We start from the raw sequence: 24733 nt of genomic DNA, 5'->3' as shown, positions 1-24733 counted from the left end.
TCGGAATGTTTGAGAAGCAAGTTGTACAATATGATAAGTATCATTCCGGCTATTGATAGCAGAGAATATCTGCAGCGGAATCTCAAAAGCTAGGGTGATAAGCGATGTTCCGAGGACCAATGACCGCGGTGCACTTCGCTGACTCCAGATTAACGCCCATAACGATAAGAGCACAACAAGGTGTATCATCTCTGGCTCTTTACTCTGCTGACTCTCCCGCACAAACGTCACCACACCCTCAGCCAAATACCCCAGGATCAAAAGGCTGATAGCAAGACAATCATAATTCCGTGGGGTATTTTTCACAGTGGTACGAGCGGCGTTGAGGATGGTAACGACCGAGACGAACACTACAGCTACGGAGGAGCAGCTGTAGTGGAGGATATTTGAGACCTGAAGAATTGACGGCATGCCGGGCAGGTAGAAGAAAAACAGTGTGATTTTATTTCAGCTATTGAGAACCGTCTGATCAAATCTTATATACCCAATGCTCAGCCCTACGTGTAACGCAGCCAAGGTCATTTGAGGCGCATATATTCGACGCAGCCAATCGGCGAGGGTATGAGTCAATGCCACAGCGGATATCGCCACGAGACGCAACCTCCTTTGAGTAATTAGTTTCGACGTGGTGATTGGCTACGGCGTATTCTGCTGCGGGGGTCCCAATCGGTATGGGCGGCAGGGTAACATACGGGAGGATGATTATGCTTATTACTGGCTTTGGATGACTTTGTATTGAGTCATGAGGATTCCACTGCCGAGGCTGGTGCTGTTTAATAGCTGAAGCTTTATTTCCTGTGGGAGGGAAGAGATCAGGGGTATTCCGATGCCGAGAAGCGCGGGCATTATCGCGACTTCGACGGTGTCCACTAGGTGAGCTTCTAGACATTGGGCTGCGAGATGGCCACCGCCCATAAGCCAGATATCCTTTCCCTCATTTGTTTTGAGATGTCTGATGTAATCAAGCACGTTTTCCTTTATGACTGTAATATCTGGGAAGTGGTCCGGGGTCATTGTGCGGCTGACTACTATGATTGACTCTTTGGGGCGTTCCGATAGTGGATTGTCAGCGCCAAAGGATTGCATGGTCTCGTATGTCTTGCGGCCCATGATGAAGTATTCGAATTCGGAGTACAGCGCGGGGAAGTCGATGGTGGGATCTTCGATGATCCATGGTGTTGAACCATCGGGTGATGCGATGAAGCCATCTAGACTTGCTGCAACGTTGTACTGAAGGCGCGGCATGTTGGGCGAGAAATGATAAGTTTGAAGTTGGAGTAAGATGAGAGTCTGTGCGAAATGCGTAATGACTGAAGACTTATTTGGTCGGGTGAATAATCCCGCCGATTACTGGCTGGGCTCCAAAATGCTTGGCATCCAAAGTATCATCTAACCACTGACCGCCACTAATTCTCACTTTTCTTCACGCCAGCCTGCGTCGCGACCAATAACTCCTCTCTCAAAAGCCAAACAAGAGGAAACATAGTTCCTGGCCCAAGTAAACAACCCAGCACAAGAGAAGCAAAGCCGGCTCGGATCCATGAAATACTACAAACTCCGACATTTTCAAGGTCCTTGAAGTGGTACGCCAACCAAAGAAAGCCAGCCGAGTAACAGCAGATGTAGTCGAATTGAATGACAGTTCGAAGGCCGAGGATTGGCTCTTGTGGCGTTGTGAGGAAGTGCTGAGGAATAAAAATTTCAAAAATGGTAGAGTTCATGTTGAGAATGGTATACCACCAAGTTACCATGCTTATAGCACTGATAACACCGATTGTGAGTCGAATAGCATTAAGCTCTTGCTTAATTGTCTTTAGTGTCTGCTCCTTCGGCTGACGAATGATCTTCGATAGCATAAGCATGATGATGGATCCCCAGATTGGAAACAGCTGCCAAATCCAGTTCCACCAATTCCTCGCCTCAAGAGACGAGTGGAAGAACGATGGAAAGTGCGTGACATAGTACCCAAACACAATCGTAGGCAAAACAGCTAAGCAAGGCGCTACACAAGGACGATACAGACTCGGTGTTGTAAGTTTGTAAGCGGGCGTGAAGATGTAGAACAGATAGAAGAAGATAGGCGCAAGACAACCTATGCCAAACATCTGGGACAGAAACAAAAATACAACAGGGCTAGTCACATTAGCAAAAGAATTCAGACTCTTGGATTTAACTTACTACTTGATCGCAGGAAACGTATTCCCCGGTCTATACCCCTCAATCAGAACAACAGCATACATCCCCGCAAAATCCGTCAAGAACACCAAAAGCTGCCAATAAGCCTGCTCATCCGTAAAGAACTGCAAATGCGCAAACGCAACAGTGACAACAGCAAAAACGTCATCTAGAACAGGCACGCCATAGAAATTTTTGATTATAGGTACGGTAACGTTTTGCGCGCTGAAGATAGAGGTCTGGAGGGTTTGTTCGATTGTAGGGCCGATCGGCTTTGCCATTGCGAAGGCGCGGGACATGAGGGCTGTTATTAGGAGGAAGGGAAGGGCGTGGATGGCGCGTCTGAGACGGCTTGAGGGGGAGGTGGTGTGTGGCATGGTGATGGGTTTGTGCATGGTGAAGATCGTGATGAGGGAATAAGGTAGGTTGATAGTTGATGGAGGGTAGGTTGACTGATCCTTGTAGTCGGCCCACCAACCGGAGGATGCGAATCCTGTAGCCAATCTTCCTACAGACTACATAATTCTCATAGATTGGTTGCAGATATCCGAGGCTAAATCGTTTACTGTTGGTGTTTTACTGTATCGTTGATTTTTGTCTATTATGTTAAGTTTCTATACTCCAATTTACAAGCTGATCCGTTTATAAAGATGCCTCCTTGAAAGGAAGTCTTGAATTCCTACTAATAATACAGAATAGTGCTCTATAGATGCTGATGCACGCTTGCCATGAATACCCTAAGAAAGGACCGCACTAATAACCAACGCCGCTGCAATGACATATCCCATTACCGATTGACTCATCAACCTCACCGCATCATCCTCCTCGTCACCCTTCGAATCCGTTGAATTATCCCCACTACCTTTTTCACCACTGTCTTTATCACCACCCTTCTCATCCCCTTTATCTTTGTCACCCTTGTCCTTGTCATCGCCATCCTTTGTAGAGTTCTTCTCACTCGTAAAATTCCCCTTCAAACCCATCCCAAAATTCGCAGCTGTGAATGTAGCGTTCCCTCTTGACATCCACGTCTCTGTTCCAAATTCAATGATACCCAGCCACGGATCTTTCGGTAGGTCATCTGCGTCGATTTGTTTGTGTGCTTGTTTGAGGATGTACTGGAATAAAGGGTAGAGATCCTCATCGAAGGATAGGACGTCGCTGTTGTCTTTTGTCACGGCTGTGAAGACGTGTGTTCCTCCTGAATTTCGACCATAGAACAACGAGCTGCACCAGTCAGTATTTGCAGCAAAGGATAAGTAGTGGACTTACAACTCTGTTTCTCCCAGCGTAACAGTCGACAAGATACTATCATTCTGCCGCCCAAGCCACCACGGATCCCCCACCCTTCCCAACCAAACCATGAACTCAATCTTAGCAACCTGCGGATACAGCGTTCTATTCCTATCATCATCCAGAAAAAAGTCCCACGCCGCATTCGCCTGCACGCCGTCCTCCTCCAACTCTGCTTTATTCTTCGCCCAGACTTCATTACTAAAATCATCTGGTATTTTTGACGGACTTCCGGGTGTGTAGATCCAGTCTGTTGATAGGCGGATAGACTCCAAATCGCTGAGACGTACGGGGAGGCTGGGGTTGTTGAAGCGCACGTAGGGAAAGGAGTGTACGTCCTGGATGTCGGCGGGCCAGTTCCACGTTGCGGAGAATGCGGGTGTGCTGTTGTCGACTTTGAGGCATACGAAGCCGTTTTTAGGACTCTTTTTGTTCCATGCGTTTGGGTAATCTGCAAATATGAGCAAGTATCCATGGCCTCTGGGGACATTGAACGTACATGAGAGTGAGTCATTTAGTTCACCTAACCGCTCATTCCCGCAAACTCTCGCAACCTCCTCCTTCCCCAAAACACCCGTAAGTAAAATCGCACAGCTCACGGCCGTCGTGACTTTCATGGTGCGGCCTCAGTGTTGCAGTGACAGGAGACAAGGGTTCCATGCAGTGTTACAGCAGATAAACCTGAACTTTAGGGGCTTGGCTGTTGGGGCGACAACGCAGCTCAGCCTCACTTGACGGTTCGGGTCAACGGCAATGGATTTTAACTCTGGAGAATTTTGTATACTTGTAGTTTCGATATACGAGAGGCGTTGTGATGATGGTATGGACGCTTACGTGGCAGGCTTTGGGTACGAAAAAGTCACGACGTCATGGGGTTTTTTTACGATCGACGCGTTGTGGAACCAGCCAATTCTTTGGTAGATCACTTTACGCGTTTTCTCACGATCCATGGTATAATCTGCATAACTATGCATAAATTAGATATGTCAGGAGATTGCAAGCTCAAGTCGTCGAGGCCATCAACAGCATCGGTTCCTACTGTCGGTCGTCGGAATCATCATTCACTCATGCCACTCCCCGCAAATGTCAAATCACCGATCGATCTTGTCTCACCCTAAAGACCTATACGATCCAAAAATAGCGACAATTTCATCGTCCTCTTTGACCAATTTGGCTCCCCAGCGTATCACGTGCACGTGTGAATGCCATTCAAATCGTTCATCGCGGTCGCGGAGTTGCATAGTGAGCCAGTACATTTACTTTCGTTTATACTCACAGTCGTGCATCGTAGTCACTTCTCCCTCGCGCTTGGCTGGTTGATGCGATGAAGTGCTATTCATTTTGTCTGTTATGAAGCTATCGCGGGGCGTTATTATTGAATCTCATTTTGTGCAGTAACCAGTAACCATGAAACCTGCGACCATCACGTATCTAAGCGTACGACTTGTCACCCTTACTGTCACGCAGTATTATACGGGTCATTTTCTGCTTTCCATCCATCAATCTGATCATACAACGGACAGGCTCATGTTGAATACGATTTCCAAGTTTTATTGTTCAGCTTCAGGGTAGACCGTGGCTGGTGCTGTGGCCGTGCACTCGTGGCTGTTGTCCAGTCAACTCCACCTTGCCATTTCAGGTCTCTCAATTGATCTACGCAATCGAGCATTATAGCATCATCACAGACCGCCAAGATGCCGATACAGAAGCATTTAGCGCTTCGTTCTTCCTCAAAGACTGCCTGAATCTTCACAAATGACTGTCGATATCCTCTCATGGCTGCGCCAGGTCGACAATACTGCATATCCTCACAACCTCGACCCAGCGAAACCACCAAAAGCGACACGATCGTCTCGCAAGCGACAGCGCAGCTACAGCTCGACCAGTTCCGATCATATACCAATCTCTAAGCCTACTGCGAATGAGTTTATACATCCGACGCCACCTCCAGACTCTCCGACAATACCCAAAGCAGCTGCCGATATGGCACCAACTAAGAAACGAAAGACTACCAAGGGTGTCGTCCCAAGTCCAAGTCCAAACGATGCGCAATTCGACGATGAAGGGGAACAAGAAAAAACTCCCAGACCTTTACGGAGCGTGCATCTCCCCAGCGATACATCGTCCATGTCCTCCGCGAGCGGTCGGTCTGGTGCTTCATCCCCGCGAAAGCAATTAGCAGTCATGGCCTTATCCTCTCACGGCGTTGAAACGCGCGCCATGTCTGATCCTTCAGGTCTTCCACCAAGCTTAGCAGAAATGCGAACGAAGTTATTACAGTTCAGTCGAGGACGGGGGATTCTGGGAGAGAATGGGCTGGAGAGTATACAGGATGAGACAGCTGCGAGGGCGCTGCATCCAGACATGGCTGCTATGTACGAGGATAAAGAATTCTGCTGCTCTGCACGTCGCGATGAATTGGGGGTTACACCGAGTCCTGAGGATGTGGTGTATATCCTTGAGTGCGCGGGCGATTGTCTTCGTATGGGGAGGTCTGAGGCAGCGTGGAATCATGAGGTTCACTTCCCTCTGCTCTGCTTGGCGCTTCGGAACCGATCGAAGGGTGCGTTCCAGCGGCTTGTCAACGTGACATCTTGGTAAGTGAAGTCCCTCGTCCACTCTAGACTCTGAGTTAATCTTTGCGACCAGTTCATCTGCTTCCATCATCCCCGACTACCGCATCCGTTTCGCGCCCGACAAAAAGATCGACTTTTGCGTCTACCTCGATCCTCACCACGATCCCAACGATTCAAACATCGCCAGCACCGTCGATACCGTTCGCGCCCGTCTTCCCGGCCTGTCAATAAACCCCACAGACGATTTATCGCTATTGAGCAATCCAATCGCCATTCCCATCGAGACTAAGCGTCCCGGCGAAGGCCTGGACACTGCCAACCTCCAAGTCGCAACGTTTCTAACAGCCCATTTAACACTTCTACAACGACTCGTTGACGCTGGCGCCTCTGTGCCTGTTGACGATGGAGACACGGCGCCTTCAGTTGATGATCTGGGCTTTTTGCCTGGATTGATCGTGCAGGGAAATACATGGAACTTTATCGCAGCGAGTCGTCAAGATTCTCGAACCGTAAGTTTACCCCGCGTCATTTATCGCAGCTGTGCTAATTGTTCAAGATTATCTGGTCAGAGACTTCGCTCGGTTCGACGGGCGATATTTTCGGTATCTACCAAATCGTCGCATCATTGCAATTATTGCGACGATGGGTTGATACTACATACTGGCCCTGGCTACGACGCGTTACGACAAGAGCTGCTACAGCTATTCAATTACGCGATAACCCAGCTGGATGAAGGCGTCTCAGCGTGATGCAGTACGAAACTCAAATGTTGGAGGCCAATGACCCCGCCACGCGCGGATACAGCCGGACGCCAATTAGATCACTCGGGACGATTTTAGATCATGCCGAAAGCCATTGCGGCGTCGAGGGCCTAGATCGACGGGGTAAGCTTGAGGAGCCCAGACCCAGCTTGCTTCACTGTCATTCTATCCAGGTATGACGACCACTGTGTACCGGGACAGTGGGCTGGATGCGCTTGGACGGGATGGGGAGAAAGTCCCTGCGTCAGAGTGAGGCACAGCCTACTCGGGGTATCACAACAACAAGAACAGCAGCTGGGATGACAGAAATATCTAGACATGCTTCAAGCAAATATACCATTATGACTGTCCATTTTATTCCTCCTGCCTTGAATTTAGTCTGATTCTGGTCTCCCTAGCCAGCTTCCCTCTCCTTCAGGGTTGCCATTCTCGTAAATCCGCGATAATTCCATGCCTTCAAAGCTATCCCCCGCCACGCCATTCCCACGAGGTATTAGCAAGCTGTGGCAATCCCCTCAAACTCCCGGCAAAGACGGCATCTCCAGTCACCGCGTAGACAGTCAGGAATACATTCGTCAATGCCAGCTGAAACCCCCATTTTTAACAACCCATCACTAATTTGATTGATGATTACGTCCTCCAGTGGAGTTCGAGCGCGCCGCTTATCCGAGCTCGCACGGCATCGATTGCCGAAGTGGCCCTTGTGTTGTGAGCCGTGAGATCCGATGAGCTACGACTTCAGCCACTACTGGCTCGCACACCGTCATGGCTTGAAACTCGACTAGAGGCAGCCCGCCTGTTTCCAAGTTTAGAATAGAATTGACATGTGCAGGATAGAGTAGAGACCCCTGGACCCCTCAAGGTATAAAGTTTGAAGCTTTTTCTGCGTGCATCAATTCTTATTCAAACATCCTACATCTTTATCACTTATTTACTATCATCAAATACATCATTCACAATGGGTTGGTTCGAGGAAAGTAAGTTCTCCCGAGCCGTAGTTACTAGATTCCTACTAATGTCTTGTTAGACAACACCGAGATCGTTGAGCAATTCAACCAGTACGACCAATACTCTGGGAACAAGGAGCATCACGCCCACCTCTCCCACGAGATCATTGGGGGTGCTGCTGCCTATGAAGCTGCCAAGGCATACGAGGATCACGTTGCGAAGAATGGTGAGATCAACTCATGATACCCAACGAGACAGTACTGATAAGTGTGCAGGCAAGCCAGATAGCCATGCCAAGGCTAAGGAATTTTTAGTCGGAGCCGTTGGTGCTTTCGTGGAACGAGAGTTTGAGACCAAGGGTCTGGATTTTTATGACAAGGAGAAGGCAAAGCGTCACGGCGAACGTATGGCGCACGAGGAGCTTGACAACCAGTACTAGGCCTGTGTTTTGGTCCCTGATAGCAAATAAATGCAACGAATAATGAGCTTCACGTGGATCGATGTTGAATCTTAATTTGTGAGATTTGAGGTACATAGGTGCGGTTAGCTTTTCGAGATGACTAGCAATTATGACTCTGTGAATATCCTTTTCATACAACTTACTCAGTGCTCACTAAGTCGACTACGGTTTAATGAATCGATCATATATAGTATTTCAGTATTATATGTCTGAACTATAAAAAAAATATAGTAAACCGAGGGTTAGCAACAAACCCCGATGCAATGAGTAATCGATACAGTAGGTAGGTATACCAATCATTTTGAAGTACTTATCTGGTCATGGATATGACCCCACAATTTAGTGGTGTAAGGCGAAGCCACAACGTTATGATAATTTAGTGGTATTCATATCTTGAATATATTTTAAGATATGAAGTAGCATGCCGGTCTTGTAATATTTTCTTACTGTACTATTTTTATCTCATCCATTATTCCTGGCACTCGTGTAGTCACATGGTAGGCAACATGATATTAACCTATCATCATGGAGTGCAAACAATTTAAGCGCCGAGGCCTCCCTGTTGGTCGTGTTTTTGTTGGTCCACTTCACCTGATCTCTTGTTTTCTGCAGCCTGGGCGGTAATTTTCATGTCAAACTCCCTCTTGCAATCACCTCTATACCTGTGATCTCCTGTTCCACCATTTCAATTCATCTCATACTGTGGCTCATCGGCAATATGGCAGAGGCTGCGGGCACCGTCATCGGGATAATATCCTTTGGCCTTCAGTTGTACACCGGGTTGTCAGAATACCTCGATGCCGTCAAGGGACGAGAGGAAGACCTCGTGCAGGCCAAAAATAACGCAAGGACACTGCAATGCTCCTTGAAGGCAATCGAAGATACAATGAGTCAAGTCAACGGCAATGCAATGGCCCAAGACGCTGTAGAGAAGTGTAAGAGCTCATGTGAATCTGAGCTCAAGGCCTTGCACGAACTTCTTAACAACTTGCAGGGAAAGCCTATTAACTCTTCAGACTCTGTTAGTAAAGCAAGGAGCTCAATGCAAAAATGGAGCTATCCCTTCAAGAAGAAGAACATCGCCAGGCTTGAGGAACGGCTAAAGTCGGCAAACAATGCCCTCAAAACTGCCTTATCGGCTTTGCAACTGTAAGCCATGGCCATCTACTGACGGTGTGAATCGTGGCTAACTTGGGCTCGTATCTAGGGCCATTTTGAACGACCAGAGCACAGCTATCCTTTCATTACAGCAGACAATGGAGACTATTCTAGTCCAAGCCGAAAGCGCCTCCAGAGCGACTCAGTTTCCTAACACAAAGATTGATGAGATTCTTACCCATCTGCGCAGTGCTGAGACTATACAAACGCAAGTCACCCAGCTTGTGTCATACCCCAAAGACCTGCAAATACTTTGCGACGCCGTTTCAAATGTCTCACTACGCTCAGAGCCGCGATCTATGCCGCTAAACCCACATACAACAAGATCTGTCACGGGCCAGAGAGGGAGAACCGACGATTTATGCAATTGTGCCAAGCGTCAGGCTATTCAGCGCAGCAGAACCCGCTTAGGCCTGATGTACTTTGAGACAGAGCATAAGAGGATAACTCACCACGCCCCCGAATGCCCATTATCACAAATCGTCACATCAACCGAGCAGAAGCGAAACGCGGTTGGTATTTCTATTCCCAATATATTGAACATCTTGACAAACGCTGTCGGTATTTCACTCTCTCTCACAACTGGTGCAGGTGGCTTTAGTCTGGCTCAAAACATCACGTGGAGTCCAACAGTGGACGAAAGTCTATCCCCAGCCTTCAAGATTGTCCGGGCTCTTTGTGATCTAAAGACATGGAGAGAGCCAAGCTTGGGTAAGAAGGAATACGAGATGATCGCAAAGTCATGTGTGCGGCGACTCCATTTATGCTATGCCAACCGCCAAGCGTCTCCGGTCGACATGAACAGCAACGGCGAATCAGTGCTTGACGTCCTGGCGTCAGGGATGAAGAGCGATGTGAGTTGATTGAGCTTCAAAATAACTTGCGAACCTGCTAACTGTGGATATTAATAGCTAAGCCTGGGGAACGAAGCCGCAGATGATGTCGCATTTGTTTTTCGATCCCTCGCTACTATTGAGGTGCCTATCACCTACGACCGAGATGGAGAGTGAGTTCCGAACTACACCCTATATCTGAGTGATATCTGCGACATGTACTAATAGTTTCATACATTAGTTTACGCTTTTTGTCTTATGTACTAGAGAGCTCGTGGTTGCTCAACACCAACACTCTCCCTGAAACCATGTCAGCACTTTTGTCTCGGTGCGGCGAGTCGACAAGACATGACTATACGAGCGTCTATGGGTTTGATAAGTACCCAAAAAGACGTAGTATCCTCAAAGAGTTTCCCCAGGTTGCCCAAAGTAAGTGCTTAATGGTGTTAAAAAACTAGAATACTAAGATAAACTAGGCCTCGGGTTCAATCCACTGAGCATCGCAGTTCTCAGAGAGGACGAAGATGATGTTCGATTTCTAATTAAAAGATATCCATCGTTCAAAATGGAAGTCAACTACTGTGGACAGTCACCCGTTCACATAGCAGTCGTGGTCGGAAATCTAGACATACTGTCGCTCGTCATCGAAAATACTGACGCCGAAGCCATCAACGTCATGGACAGCATGAAAAGATACCCAATAGATTATGCCGTCTCCCATTTTCTTGGGAAACCAAAGGCAGATGACGAGCAGTTATGTGTCAGTTGTAAGATGGTGGAGCTACTGCTTGATTCAAAGTCAGTTCTATATGAGCGATCCCTAAAACAGGGTCTATGGGAAGCATGTAGACACACCAAAACAGTCATTCTTCAACATCTGGCACAAAGAAGGAAAGAATTGGAACAACTGGCAGTTTCAAACCTTCCTGCTTCTCAGTTACAAGACCTTGGTCTATGTAGAGGTTGGATCTTGGATCGAAATGCTTTCAAGGTACAACGCTGTCTTACAGCTCAATCCTATAGTGTACCAAATTACTTGAAAGTGCACTGTGGCAAACAGCCGGCAGTGTCGAGGGAGACGCCAAAGTCCGTTTACGCTTATATACTTGACAGAGAGAGCGCTGAGTATGCCTTTTTATTAGGCTTTGACAGGGAGACTGCTTTTATCGATGTTTTTCGCCGCGTAACGAGGAACGTCATCCAAAGGGGCTCCCTGGGTTGGCCGTCTCCCTGGTACATCGACTGGATACTCGAATGTGGCGCAGACCTTACATCGACTATACCAGTGGATTTCGTGCCTGGGGTCGTTGATGGAGCCACATGGGCTCATTATCTCATGTCAGTTCTGGGCTACAAGGCAAGAATCTGGCCTTATAGACTTTACGACAATGCTTTGCCGCAGTCGGTTGCAGATGCCGCCTTTTCCGAGGTCCTAGGCGATGATTGTCGATGCCACTGCTCCTCACAGGGCTGCACGCCTCTCATCAAGTTTTTGGAAGGCCTTGGGTGTCGCCGTCGCTTCCCTCGAACCTGGTTTACTCTGACAGAAGCTATCAGGTCCTTTGTGGCTAGCATCCAAGCTCTAGTTGCCGGAGAACACACTGCACAGAGCTGGATGCCTCGTGCTGTCCTGCGCTACGCGACATTCAGTGCATTGGGACTCCGTCATACTTGTTGTAAACATGCGCATGGCGGGTTATGCTCTATTATGGATTCTGACGAGATCGATGAGATACATGAGGAGGATTCTGCCACGCTACAACAGCTAGAAGACCTTGTTACATACTTCGGGGATGGCTATGGAAGCATGACCACGCTAGATGCATTCTTAAAGGAGGTGTGGCTCCCAAAGATGCGAGAGGTGTATAGGGAGATGGCTTCCTATAAAATTACGAAAGAGGAGCTCAGGAAGGCAGAAGATTGCGGCGTGAAGCTTGCCATTGCTGATAGCAAACCAGTCCTCCGGTGTGAGCCACCTAAAGGTTCATACTGGAGGATAAAAGTGGATGTTGACGAGCCTGAGGGTTTTCCTGAGATTGCACCAATCGGTTTGGATGGGTGGATGGGACGATTAGACGAGATCGCGATAGATCCAGACCGGCCTGTTGTCACTCCTGTGTCCTCGAGCACTATTGCCATGGACCAGAACGGTGTCTAGTATCTCACATAGTTGCGTCACAAGTTCAGTCACCGCCAAAAGTAACAGCATAGAACAATGAATGAGATATGGCATTGTATGATAAATCGCAATAGAGGTTAGAGCCAGCACCTTAGATAATATCGTGGTCGCACGGCTTTCCTTCAAAACCAGTGACATCATGCAAATGTAACGAAGCCGCATCTCTAACCCTCTTGATAGATCCAACCGTGGTATTGGAAGGTGTCTTGGGAATGAGCTTAACTCCATCAATAGCAAGCTTGCTCAGAACATGTGCAGCAGCCTTTGCATTGATGTGAAGCGTCTCAGGAACAGGGTTAGTAATATTGTCGCAAGCTTGGTGATAACAAGCATCCTGCTCGAGACCAGTGCCAGTAAAAAGACCACCAACTGGCTTCTTAATTACCTCGCGGAAGGCAACGTAGTCGGTTCCACCAGTCAAGCCAACGGGTGTAACTTCGATCTTTTCCTTCTCAAAGAACTCCCTGAAGAGATCTTCGATGACATCAGAGCCGGGAGGTCCACCGGGGCCTACCTTCTCGCCAGTTCCGTCGAAAACACCAAAGAAACCACGAGATACCATGTCGAAGTTGAGATAAGCCAAGAGGTTATCAACATCATCGGTCTTAAGGTTGTTGACGTAGTAGCGAGATCCAACAAGGCCGTTCTCCTCGGCGCCCCACCATCCAAATCGAATCTTGAGCTTGGTGGAAAAGTGCTGTAGACCCTTTGCTGTCTCGAGGATGAGCGAAGTTCCTGATCCATCGTCGTTGATACCAGGTCCTGCTTGAACGGAGTCAAGATGAGCGCCCAGCATGACGACGTTCTCGCCATCGCCGGCTTTGGTTTCGGCAAAGACGTTCTGGGTGATGCGCGTTTCGATGGTCTGGATGATTTTGACGAACACCTCGAGTTTCTCACCAGCATCGAGACGAGCCTTCAGTGCCTTTCCAGGGTCTTGATCAATGAGACCAGTTGGGACGTACTCCTTTGGGTTAGGTGCGGAGAGAGTACCGGCCGTAAGCTTCGCTTCGTCGGAGTTATAAATAACAACCACTTGAGCACCAGCAGCTGCAGCGGGCTTGACCCTTCCAGCGAATGTAGTTCCATCAGGGCAAAGACCACGCTCAACGAGTACAACCTTTCCTTCAACATCGAGCCCCTCATAGTTTGCTGCATCACATGCAGCTGTACCTTCAGGGCCATGAACAAGCTCAGCTGTTACGCCGTCCTCAGATGTACTGGGGGTATAAGTCAAAGCGACAGTTCTGAAAGTCTCATCATCGACAGTGACTTCAGCTGCAAGAGTTTGAGTGAAGTTGGCGGGGAAATCTTGTTTCCAGGTCTTGAAGCCCTTTAGTTTGGAGATCTCGTGGTAGATAAAGTCGACTGAGGCAGCGTAGCCTGGAAGACCGAAGGCGCGATTTCCTCCGTTGGCGTAGGCGATGTCATTGAGCTTCTTCAAGTTGTGCATCAACCTGCATAGGTCAGTAGGAGACATCTGAGTGAGATGCCATGACATACCCCTTCTCGGTGATGAGCTTTTGAAGCTTCTTTGAGCTTACAGGAGGCTTGGTAGCCTCGGTTAAAGGCGAAAGAGCCAGGAACGCAACAGCTGTAGTCAACTTCATGATGAATCGCTCAAGTCTCACTCAGAGGCAAGACTGGAGAGTAGACACTTTTCACCTTTTATACCCGGAAAATGCCCAGAATCAATCCCCCTCATCAATCAACACAAGTCCCTCCAATTCTTCAACAATCTTGCGTGATCCGCCCCGCAAATATCTCTACCACGGAGTAATCATCAACGTTGGGCAACTAGTCCGTGAAGATCAGTCGTCAATCGGGAAGGTCGGTAACTGGTAATGCAACATGCCAAGACGACACTAAGAATATGCATAATACCAACTTCCCGATCTGTATACAGCCTTTATCTCGACCCCGCTGCTGGGTATTTTAAGTGCTTATCAAGAGTGGAAATAGCCTGATAGACAGGGCCAAGAGGGAGGGACTCTTTGTCATGGCTTGATGGTTCTTGGGATTGATGAATAAGTGGCTGTGACGTACGTACGGAGTTTACGAGGGACCTTTTGTTTCTCTTGGCTAAGTGGAGATGTGTTTGTGTTGCATCGAGATACGTCAGTGGACCTTGAAGTGATGAAAACAACGGTCTCTCGTTTTTCTATTGCTTGGTAAGCAAAGCAACTACTTTAATCGAATTGCCCTCCATCCAGTTTTGAACAATGGTAGGTAGCTCGCATCCTATGCAAAGCCTTCAAAGACAAGCTTCTCGCCCGAGATAGAACCCTGGCGGTTGAGATCCATCGCTTTCTCAACTGAAGACGGACTAAGCTGTCCCATCAGACGGACCGGAGATGGCCTGAGAGACCCGTTTCCTAGTAACGCCTCTAACTGCGCATGGAAATCGGCACTGAGTTTGTGATCATTCATTTTCACCTATTAAAATGTTAGAAGAATGACCTCAGGCAGATTGCTAGTGGCCACTTACAGGCCAATGCGCTTTGCCTCGATAGCTATGCTCTGTAGGGAAAGCAGTAAAAACAAAGACATCCGTGACCTTGATATGAGAAGGAACGTCCTGTGTGTTTGCTTTACCTGGGCGAACGGTACATAGAACGCCTCCTGGTTGACTGATGGACCTGGCTGCAGTGGCCGACGAGGTTTCGTTGCCAACTGTATCAAAGACATGCTGCAGGTTTGGCACCGCTGATCTAATCTTGGATACAACTTCCTCATCGTTGTAGTCAAAGACATGATTTGCGCCAGCTTGTCGCATCTTATCGAAGCTTTTAGGGCTGCAGGTTGTTGCAACTTCGATGTTGTGAAGCTTGGCGATCTGGATGGCGAAATAGCCAACGGTTGCTATCAACATTCAGTACAATACCCGTTGACGACTGATCTAAATACGTACTGTTACCTCCCCATATCAACAAGGGGGCCTTTTCTCCTGTCTTATCAGAACTGAGTGCAAGGCAATCTTCCGAGAAGAGAGCAAGCCATGCTGTATTAGCAGCCAATGGAACTGAAGAAGCCTCAGCTGGATTGATGCTTTCGGGTATCTTGAAAGACAGTCGCTCATCAGCGATTGTGTACATCCTGCAGTTTCCGATTAGCTTCGTCAAACAACGAATGCCATGCAAAACTCACGAGTAGGCTCCCAGGCCCTGGATCTCTCCTGCAACACGTGAGCTACTCCTCTACTGATACATAAAGGCTCTGCCGAACTCACCGCCCCAGACAAAGCCAGCAATAGTATCGCCAGTCTTCAATTTAGTCACAGTTGAATGGGTGTCCACGACTTTCCCAGCAAAGTCGCAGCCTAGCACTGCGCCATCCCCGAAGGCGTTGACGTCAAGACCCAGGCCTTGACCAAATCAGCGGCACGAAACGTTTACCATTGGCGGCTGAACTTACGATCAGTTGGGTTGAAGGCTGCGTAGTCGATCTTGACATATACCTGATGGTCCTTCAAGGGAGGCAGAGTCACATTCCCTTGAGTCAGGCCTTTGCCTTTTTGGATAATGGCAATTGAGTCCATCGTTGATGTTGACTGGTGGGTAGATGTTAGTTTTGGTGAGATGGGATGTGAATTAGTGGATAGACCCTTATATAAGTACGCTGAATTATTAATCTGACTAGCACGCACCACTAACCCCGCTTTAGAACTTCCACTCAGCGCCCATAACAGCACCGTCAATATGCTCCCGCCTATACACGCATTTAAACTGTCCATTAGTCAATTACAATCTCCTCTTGTAATGGGATGCTTACAGGAATAACCTTGATATTTTCTAGATCCCATACTCCACTTCTGGCGTAGACATCATTCTTGAGGATAGCTAGTATGTCGGCTTCGGATTTGGCTCGGGCGACGATGGCGCTTCCGTTGACGCTATCTCCGGCCAAAGTGCCTCCGCCCATTTGGAATAGGCCAGAGTCGATATGCTGGAGCATTTCTTTGATATGTGTTCTAAAAACCATTTATATCGTTCAAAGGCACGATGAATGCAGTTACTTACTCCCTTACTCTCATACGCATCTCCAATGAATCTTTGTTATCGGGAATAAGGATAATCCATTCCCTCACCGGTTCCGATTTCGTTTCAGGTGCCATGCTGTCGTGATCTGAGCCACGACGCAGCAGCTGCATAGCTCCAGGTTTATGATATAATTACAGCGCCCTACGCCTTGAGTTATGCATCTTCTCACCTGCGAACATCGGAGGGGCCAAGTCGCGCCCAGGCTCACGCCCTCGAGCCAACTGTGCTGCACCAAAGGCTAGCGTGAGATATTGGGTTTACGCCTGAAAATACGCCCTTCAGAGTCTCTCCACTTGCGCCCATGGGTCTAAGTATGCCCCACAACAACGACCAGCTTCCCGCTGTCAACGAGGGACATCGTGAGACACGGTGGGCGTCCAGCAACAGAAACATCAGTAGTTGTTATACCAGGTTCGCTATTAGGCCTGAATCAAGAGACCAGACTATGCAACTGGATCACATGGGCGCAAAACAAGAAAGAGTCCGCGATTTGGTGGTATTACTGAAATGTTGTTAGTCGTGTCTCTAGCTCTTGAACAACGTTTTCCACAACTGATTCTGCAACGGTTCCCTTTTGCCAAGTGATACTGATGGTGAAATCCCCTCCCCTAGTGCTAACACTGTTGAAACCCAACGCGGGACCAGCAACAAAACCGCATTGCGTGAAGACCAATCTGTCAAGCTTGATACCACTCCCTTCTGGCGGACATATGCTTGAGACTGAACCCAGATTAGAAAGCTCATACGTGTACCGTCTATCTGTACCGCCTTGGTTCTGACATTCCTGTAGGACATCTTGGAATTGACTGAGTTTGGTAGCCATACTGCCGTGCGGGAACTCCTTGACCTTGGCCACTACTTCGTTGCTGAAGCCGCGCGCAAGGTCTATAATATGCTGCTCCTCTGTGTCAGAGCCACTATGACAGTCTCTGAACTTCTGCAAGTCTCCTCTAGATACATAGCTCGTCAGATAAGAGATATGGTTGACGATTTCCGCGTCAGAAGCTCCAGTATGTCGTCTTGCTGAAAAGGGTGTAACGGCTCGAAATCCGGGAACATCTTCATTAATGGAATGATTTAGTGAGGTGCAGATGATTGCGTGGAGAAGCCCAGTGACTGTGACGTTAGCGTGCTTGCACTTTCTAAGAAGGCTAGAAAACGGTGCCGCTGGGACTGTCACTATTCGAACGCGAGATTCGTAGTTGACCGTCGGTGCCGCAGATATAGGGCCTCCTCCCCAAACTGGCTCATCAGATTTGTCTGGAGTTGTGCAGATAGTGCAGTTACACGACAGGCAGCCCACGCTTTCTTCAATTGTTGGCGGAGGGTCTTGTACCTCGTTCAACTCCAGGGGCCATTTTGCAGGTATGGGCGTGTCGAGTCTGAGATTTCTCATCAACGATGCATGGAAAGCAACGTCACTTAACCCATCAGCAATAGTGTGATGTGCAAAGAAGGCAATATCCAGCCTGAGAGAGAGACCTGACCGGCGGTTGCTGGTATGCTTGACAACAACAGCCTTCCAGGCTGGCTTGTTTTCGACCCAGAGCGCTGAATGACCGCTTTCAAGTAATTTTGATAGAGGATCGTCAGTCGTACCCCCACCCTTTCCATCATTGCCATTGACATCTTGGCTATCGATGACCTTCAAAACGTCCTGGCGGTTGAATGTGCGGATCTGTCCAAACAGCGGGACACCAGCTTCTTTCTCGCCGGAAACACCATACTGTAGACCCGCATGTAGACGAATGGTGGCTTGTATAGCATACTCGAGTGCATTATCAAGTTCACTCAACGATGAGTCATTTGGGAGCGATATGTTGTACGTTGCCGTTACACATGCTGAGCGGTATTGTCCCAGAGTATGCCGGGCCGAATAATACCGACCCAAGACACCTAGAGTCACTGGAGTGTGATTGGCCATTTGTAGATGGTAGTTGTAGTTCACTTCGACATGAGATGCACGAGAAAGAGGAGAAGGGCGAGACTTTAAGGATTCGAGGCCTTCCCAGCCCCACATCGTCTAAGTTACACGAGGGATTTTGCGGAACGAGATTGCCTCCTCAATGGCGACGAAACCTAACGTCCGTCCGCAGTACGATGAACGACAGCAATATGTAATCTAAGTTGTATACTAGCTCCACATAAGATCTTCTATGTGGTTCTCTTATTCAACAACAACACCCCATTCATGATCCTCACCTCCGAACATAATATCCTTCAACCAACCCTTGATCCGCGGGCCAAATGCACTGCCTTCGTCTTGCTTCTGCGGCAAGTCAATGTTAAAATCACCAGCCCGGATGGTCGATACGTTCTTAATGAAAAACTTGGACGAGTTAGTCGACTACCATTTGAGCTCGATTGAGATTACTCACAGCAGTGCCTGACACGAACGCCTCTTGAAGCAGACCATTTCTCCAAGCCGCTTCAATATCTTTGATCGTAAATTTTGCTTCTCTGACCTCGAGCTCCTCGGAAAGTCGGCTTTCAACAAGGTCGAGAACAGACCTTCTGGTGACACCATCGAGAATGACTCGATCCGTCAATGGAGCCGTTAGTAGAACCGGCTTAGAGGTCTTTTCGTCTCGGACGACTGCGAAGAAATTACTGGCCCCAGCCTCAGTGACTTGTCCTTCGTCTCCGAGAAGCCAGAGTACCTGATCGTAGCCAGCCTGTTGTGCTTCGCAATGAGACGCAAAGCTAGGGCCGTAATTCGCACCGACCTTGGCGTAGCCGAAACCACCAGGCCATGCTCTGATGGTGTCATTCCTCGATGTGATAAGACGTAAATCAGATCGTGGGTTTGCGCCGGGAGGTGATTCGGTGGAGAAATCAGGCCAGCATACCAACGTGACCATCAAGATGGCTTCTTTGGGAATCTGAATACCCAGTTGGCGACCGGTTCCGATCAATGCTGGTCTGATGTATCGAAAGCTGCCGGGCTCCGATAGCCATCCTATCACGTTGTGAGCCATCATTTGGACATAATAATCTGCAGATAGAAATACCTACTTTTCGCATCCACGCGAACCAAGGCTTTGATCAACTCAACAAGCTGCGCAGGATCAAAAGTTGGTAGTGAAACTCTCTCTGCGCTCATAACCAAGCGCTTTGCGTTCCGATCCGGTCTAAATAGTCTGACGCGGCCATCGAAGCCACGGTAGACTTTCATGCCCTCGAAGCACTGCGTGGCGTAATGAAGACAGGAAGCAAGCGGTGAGATGGCCAGGTCGCCAAACGGCTTGATAACCGGGTCTTCCCAGCCATTCTGTACCGTCCAGCGACAAGTAATCATATGATCTGTCGCGACATTTTGTTCCCATAATTCGGCGGATCCGGGCTTGGGAACATCCCTCAAGGCTGTTGTCAAGTCAAACTTGAGCTTGGAGGCATCGAGCTGTCCCTTGGTGGAGGCTGCAGAGCCATTTGTGCCGTTTGTTGAAGTTTGTGCAGACATGGCGAAATGCTATGAAGGTGTGTAATACAAACGCCCACTTCTTTTCCGTCTATCCTGTCGTGGATAATAAATACTGGTTGCAATGCACCCTATCTCGGCTGTTGGCTTATTAGCCCTTTCGTGTCCAGTAGCTAGCTCCCTTCACTTGCAGAAGTGGGTCATGTTGAAGGGCGTAAGCTAATTTTGCGCCCTGTGACAACACCAGCGATAAGGTCGGTTGCCACTTCCGGTATGCCGATCTCCTCCTCACGACCTGGACCAAAGTCTTGTTGTACGAATTGAAAAGGCATGAGCGCGCCACGTTCACCACGAGGCGGTACATTACCTGACGAGGACGACTGGCTCTTGTGGCTTCAACATCATGACGATGTCTTGGGCAGTAATCCTGGGCCCAGTGACGGAACAGCAGCCGATGTTACCGACAACGGCCCGTCCCGGACAGGGTTGCAGCACTTATCAGTCGAGACATTGGAGTCCATAGATTGCGCAGCTTCTGGGGAACTCCCATCCAGTGACACTTTGGCTGAAGAAGTCTCATGGCTATCGTCCAGTGGATACTATGGCGCCCCCTCAGATTCATCCGTGGGGTCTGTAGATTCACTGACTTCACCAATCGCATCGGCATCTCGACTTAGACGGCGACGGAGACAGACACGCCAGAACATCAACGATGCACGAGAGAAGGAGACAACCAAACGGCGATACCAGTGTACGTTTTGCACGGATGCCTTCAAAACAAAGCATGATTGGCAAAGGCATGAGACAACTATGCACTTGACGCTTGAACAATGGAAGTGAGTCTAAACAAGCCATTTCTCACTCATAGCAACTGACTCGTATCTAGATGCTCAAGATATGGACCGACAATACAACAGACAGATGGGAATTCTTACTGCATCTTCTGCAAATGTCCCAATCCCTCGATAGACCACCCAGAGACTCACAACTACTCAGCCTGCGCTGCGCAACCAGAATCCGCACGATTATTCCACCGCAAGGATCACCTAAGACAACACCTTCGTCTCTTCCATCAAGGATGCAGCTTCAATGACTCTATGAAGAGCTGGCTATCATCAATAGATGATGTGAGATCGAGATGTGGATTTTGTCATGTTCAGTTGGGGACTTGGACGGAAAGACAGAAACATCTTGCTTTACATTTTCGGGCCGGGGCAGATATGCGAGAGTGGAAAGGTGATCGCGGCTTTGACCAACATATCGAGGATCTCGTGGAGAATGACATGCCCGCCTTCTTGATTGGTGATCAGCGACGGACCATGGAGCCTTTCTCAGCTTCACGGGTCGATCACCGCATTGGGAATGGGGCCAGTCCAGGGCAAAGCTTGATAGAGTCAGAGGTTCCCCATTCTCATCAAGAAGTACAAAGGCTCTTGTTGCAGTATGTATCTACCGAGATCTCACAAGGCCATGTGCCGTCCGATCGTCAGATACAGAGAAAGATGAGTGAGATCATCTACGGGCCTGACAACTCCTGGGATTCTACTTGGGCTGATAATCCTCAGTGGATGGACATGTTTCGGAAAAAGGCTGGGCTGATTAGTTTACCTCTTAGTGGAGGGAAGAATGCATTTATTGGGTTCTAATATATTCACTTCTACCATTAGTGAATATGACTGCTCATGCAAGAAAAACCTCAAACAGAAACAGTAAAGCGTTCCAATTACGCAACCTGACTCACCAGTTTATCAAACTCCTCATCCGTATGCTCCTGAAACGTCCTGAACTTCGCATCCAACAACGTCCCTCCATTCCTAAACCTCTGCATCGTCAACTTCTTTCCGGACAACCTCTTCGCCTCAAACAGATCCTCAACATCAATCAACTCTGGCACGACAGTCGTGCGGAACTCATAAGGTACTCCACTGTTCTTGATGAGATCAATACTAGCTTCAAGAAGCTTCGGCTTGACCTTTTTACCCGTGACACGCTTGTAATTCTCCAAAGCACACTTGATATCCATCGCAACAAAGTCTATGAGATTCTCGGAGAGCACTTGCTTGAGGACATCGGGCGATGTACCGTTTGAGTCGAGCTTTACGCTGATCCCAGCGGCTTTGAGGATTCTGAGGAAGGGGATGAGACCTTTGTGGATGGTGGGTTCACCGCCTGAGACAACGAGTGACTTGTGAGACGTTGACGTAATGTGACGGAAGACGTCTACAATTGTAACGTCGTCACATTCTCCTTGGACTAACGGACCGTTGTGACACCATGGGCAGGCGAGGTTGCACCGGGATGTAAACATGATGGAAGCCTGCATCTTGCCGGGGTAGTCACTAAGCGTACTCTTGATGTATCCAGCCACAGGAAGATCTTGAATCGCAGCGACTTGCTTCTCCAATTCCTGAAGCTTGTTTTCATTGCTGAGGCCAGTCTCATACTTGTATACTTTCCTCTGGACGAACTCCTTCGACTTGCCACGATTCCAATCCCTCGTAGGTCGGAAGTACCCGACGATGCGCGAGTAAACTAGCGTCAACTCTCCGCATACTGTGCACTCTGGTTGTTCGCCCGCTCTGTATCCGTGTGTCGGACATATACTGAAGGTTGGAGTTAGTGTGATGTATGGAATGCGGAAGCGTGCGGTGAGAGTCTTGATCAGATCTCTAGCCAGTTTCCAACTTGGTAACTGCTCACCGAGGAACGCATGAAAGACAGTGCCACCAGTGTAAGAGCATTGAAGTTCTTCTTGATGGCTCATGGCTTCGAAGAGATCCTCTGTCGTGTCGACAGGTAACATCGTCGAGTTTGTGTAGTAAGTGGGAATCTCCTTATCAGGGAAGAGTTCCTTGTCGCGCTTGGCAAACTTGTAACATGTACTCTCTGCGGGACTGGCTTCGAGGTTGTACAGGTTACCTGTTTCTTTCTGGAATTCTTGGAGTTGGTCCTTGATGAACTCTAGAACTTCAAGGGCGAAGTCTCTTTGTTCACCGATACCTTCACCGAGAAGATCCACGAGTGCCTCGTTCATACCGTTGACTCCAATGGTGCTGAAGTGATTCGTCCAGTATGACCCAGTGCGATGCTTGGTAGCTGATAGGTAATGAGCGGCGTAGGGATAAAGGGTCGAGTTCTTGTCCACAAGCTTCCGCTTGATCTCCAGGGAGTCCTTGGCCACTCTCAACGTGCTGGTCAACTCTGCCATGAACGCCTCTCTCGAACCATTCGATCGGTAAGCAAGGTTCGGCAGATTGACTGTGACAACGCCAATAGAGCCAGTCAATGGACTTGCGCCATATTGTCCACCGACTCTGCAGTGAAGTTTACTTAGATCAAGCCTCAAGCGACAACACATGGACCGAAAGTCCTCAGGATCGAGATCACTGTTGATGAAATTGGCGAAATACGGAACACCATACTTGGCCGTCATCTCCCAGATGCTCTGCCACCGAGGCGATTCCCAATCAATCCCATCCGATACATTATAAGTCGGAATAGGAAAAGGAAAGATATTCCCGTTTCCATCGCCTTGCATCATGACTTCAGCAAATGCCTTGTTGAGTATATCCATCTCTTCCTGAAAGTCACTATACACCCAATCGGTTCGCAACTCGCCGCCAATGATAACGCATTGATCGCCGAGTCGTTTTGGGCAAATGAGGTCGAGTGAGAGGTTCGTAAACGGGGCTTGGAACCCGCTTCGGGTCGGGACGTTGAGGGAGTAAACGAAGCTCTGAATATATTTGAAGACATCGGTGTAAGACAGATTATCGCTGCGAATGAACGGCGCAAGGTACGTGTCGAAGCTGGACAGAGCCTGAGCACCAGCAAGTTCACCTTGTAGCGTAAACAGAAAATTGACGATCTGGTTAAGCGCGGTGTTGAGATGTTTCGCAGGTCGACACTGGATCTTGTTCTCAACGCCGCCAAATCCTTCGAGGAGGATATCTTCAATGCTCCAGCCAGAGCAATACGCGCTTAGAAAGCCGAGATCATGGATATGAAAGCGATTCTCGCGGTCATATTGTCGGATTTCTCCGGTGTAGATCTTTTCGAGCCAGTATTGAGAGATGATTTGGTTGGAGACGTATTGCATGAGGCCTTGGTGGGAGTAGGTAGAGTTGGCGTTCTCGGCGGTCTTCCATGTTCCTTTGGCCAGATACTCGTCTACAAGGCCAATATTGGAAGACATTTCAGAGTCTGGGTGTAATTGTAAATTTGTAATGAGAGATGCAGTTCAGGGTGCATAAAATTAGATGCAATCTTGACGCGATATGCAAGATCGACCTGTATTCTTTTGTCGCGCTTCAATTACTATTTAAGACTCTACAATGTTTACGCCCAACGCGTTCTATATCGCGTCTTTACCACCGTCAATTTCACCGAACGCTGGTGTGATTCTGACGACACGACCCAGAATGGCCACACTTTTTGCCCTAAAAGCTCTGGCCATGTTTCCGGAACACGCTCCTCACGCGTTGATTAGTAGGAAAGGTCGGACGATGGGACCACGAGTCGAACGCGGTAACTCGTGACTTGGCGTAAAATGGGCCGACGGAACAGCCAATTGTGGTGTATGTGAGTCAATGGCTGGAATTGGAGTTGCGTGACTTGGTTCTTGGTTCAAGGGAGGGCGTGGACGCGTTAACCTTGCTTATCGTTATCGTTTATCTTATCTGTCGATCGATCGCCAACGTCACCTCTACCCTGAACAATCCTTAGGATGGGTTCGGAGAACTTTGACCCAACATAATGCCTTTAGAAAAGGGCTCTCTTTGCTTAGATTTGGGAAAGCCTAAGCCTCCACTTCTATCTGCAAATGAAGTTCAGAATCATCGTCATCTGTAGGGTGTTATTACAAATAAAAGAAGTTTGATATGTCTGAATCA

General features: G+C 48.5%; 12 protein-coding genes across 12 annotated transcripts; 4 read left to right on the top strand and 8 right to left on the bottom strand.

Moving 5' to 3' along the window:
• Positions 1-711: 711 nt before the first annotated feature.
• On the bottom strand, positions 712-1245 carry J7337_013121 (uncharacterized protein; the record flags this gene model as incomplete). Its single annotated transcript, XM_044830617.1, has 1 exon — positions 712-1245. One exon carries the CDS (start codon positions 1243-1245, stop codon positions 712-714), a length of 534 nt encoding a protein of 177 aa, XP_044673892.1.
• Positions 1246-5223: 3978 nt separating this feature from the next.
• Positions 5224-6777, top strand: J7337_013120 (uncharacterized protein; the record flags this gene model as incomplete). The annotated part of the gene is made up of 3 exons (XM_044830616.1): positions 5224-6065; positions 6118-6553; positions 6601-6777. 3 exons carry the CDS (start codon positions 5224-5226, stop codon positions 6775-6777), a joined length of 1455 nt encoding a protein of 484 aa, XP_044673891.1.
• A 986-nt stretch (positions 6778-7763) lies between these two features.
• Positions 7764-8192, top strand: J7337_013119 (uncharacterized protein; the record flags this gene model as incomplete). The annotated part of the gene is made up of 3 exons (XM_044830615.1): positions 7764-7782; positions 7833-7979; positions 8029-8192. 3 exons carry the CDS (start codon positions 7764-7766, stop codon positions 8190-8192), a joined length of 330 nt encoding a protein of 109 aa, XP_044673890.1.
• A 739-nt stretch (positions 8193-8931) lies between these two features.
• On the top strand, positions 8932-10381 carry J7337_013118 (uncharacterized protein; the record flags this gene model as incomplete). Its single annotated transcript, XM_044830614.1, has 3 exons — positions 8932-9362; positions 9421-10225; positions 10283-10381. The coding sequence occupies 3 exons, from the start codon at positions 8932-8934 to the stop codon at positions 10379-10381; spliced, it is 1335 nt and encodes a 444-aa protein (XP_044673889.1).
• Positions 10382-10512: 131 nt separating this feature from the next.
• Positions 10513-12362, top strand: J7337_013117 (uncharacterized protein; the record flags this gene model as incomplete). Its single annotated transcript, XM_044830613.1, has 2 exons — positions 10513-10633; positions 11068-12362. 2 exons carry the CDS (start codon positions 10513-10515, stop codon positions 12360-12362), a joined length of 1416 nt encoding a protein of 471 aa, XP_044673888.1.
• A 112-nt stretch (positions 12363-12474) lies between these two features.
• Positions 12475-13993, bottom strand: J7337_013116 (uncharacterized protein; the record flags this gene model as incomplete). The annotated part of the gene is made up of 2 exons (XM_044830612.1): positions 12475-13840; positions 13887-13993. 2 exons carry the CDS (start codon positions 13991-13993, stop codon positions 12475-12477), a joined length of 1473 nt encoding a protein of 490 aa, XP_044673887.1.
• A 631-nt stretch (positions 13994-14624) lies between these two features.
• J7337_013115 (uncharacterized protein) lies at positions 14625-15478 on the bottom strand (the record flags this gene model as incomplete). Its single annotated transcript, XM_044830611.1, has 3 exons — positions 14625-14819; positions 14872-15245; positions 15295-15478. 3 exons carry the CDS (start codon positions 15476-15478, stop codon positions 14625-14627), a joined length of 753 nt encoding a protein of 250 aa, XP_044673886.1.
• A 102-nt stretch (positions 15479-15580) lies between these two features.
• Positions 15581-15921, bottom strand: J7337_013114 (uncharacterized protein; the record flags this gene model as incomplete). Its single annotated transcript, XM_044830610.1, has 2 exons — positions 15581-15747; positions 15798-15921. 2 exons carry the CDS (start codon positions 15919-15921, stop codon positions 15581-15583), a joined length of 291 nt encoding a protein of 96 aa, XP_044673885.1.
• A 121-nt stretch (positions 15922-16042) lies between these two features.
• J7337_013113 (uncharacterized protein) lies at positions 16043-16497 on the bottom strand (the record flags this gene model as incomplete). The annotated part of the gene is made up of 3 exons (XM_044830609.1): positions 16043-16108; positions 16155-16328; positions 16411-16497. 3 exons carry the CDS (start codon positions 16495-16497, stop codon positions 16043-16045), a joined length of 327 nt encoding a protein of 108 aa, XP_044673884.1.
• A 425-nt stretch (positions 16498-16922) lies between these two features.
• On the bottom strand, positions 16923-18347 carry J7337_013112 (uncharacterized protein; the record flags this gene model as incomplete). The annotated part of the gene is made up of 1 exon (XM_044830608.1): positions 16923-18347. One exon carries the CDS (start codon positions 18345-18347, stop codon positions 16923-16925), a length of 1425 nt encoding a protein of 474 aa, XP_044673883.1.
• Positions 18348-18590: 243 nt separating this feature from the next.
• Positions 18591-19883, bottom strand: J7337_013111 (uncharacterized protein; the record flags this gene model as incomplete). The annotated part of the gene is made up of 3 exons (XM_044830607.1): positions 18591-18752; positions 18802-19382; positions 19439-19883. 3 exons carry the CDS (start codon positions 19881-19883, stop codon positions 18591-18593), a joined length of 1188 nt encoding a protein of 395 aa, XP_044673882.1.
• A 1681-nt stretch (positions 19884-21564) lies between these two features.
• J7337_013110 (uncharacterized protein) lies at positions 21565-24036 on the bottom strand (the record flags this gene model as incomplete). Its single annotated transcript, XM_044830606.1, has 1 exon — positions 21565-24036. One exon carries the CDS (start codon positions 24034-24036, stop codon positions 21565-21567), a length of 2472 nt encoding a protein of 823 aa, XP_044673881.1.
• Positions 24037-24733: the final 697 nt, after the last annotated feature.

This window comes from Fusarium musae, chromosome 11 (genome assembly GCF_019915245.1).
Source record: "Fusarium musae strain F31 chromosome 11, whole genome shotgun sequence".
In the NCBI taxonomy this organism is placed as follows: domain Eukaryota; kingdom Fungi; phylum Ascomycota; class Sordariomycetes; order Hypocreales; family Nectriaceae; genus Fusarium; species Fusarium musae.
Note: the sequence above shows the minus strand (reverse complement) of the source record. Positions and strands in the feature narration are given on the sequence as shown.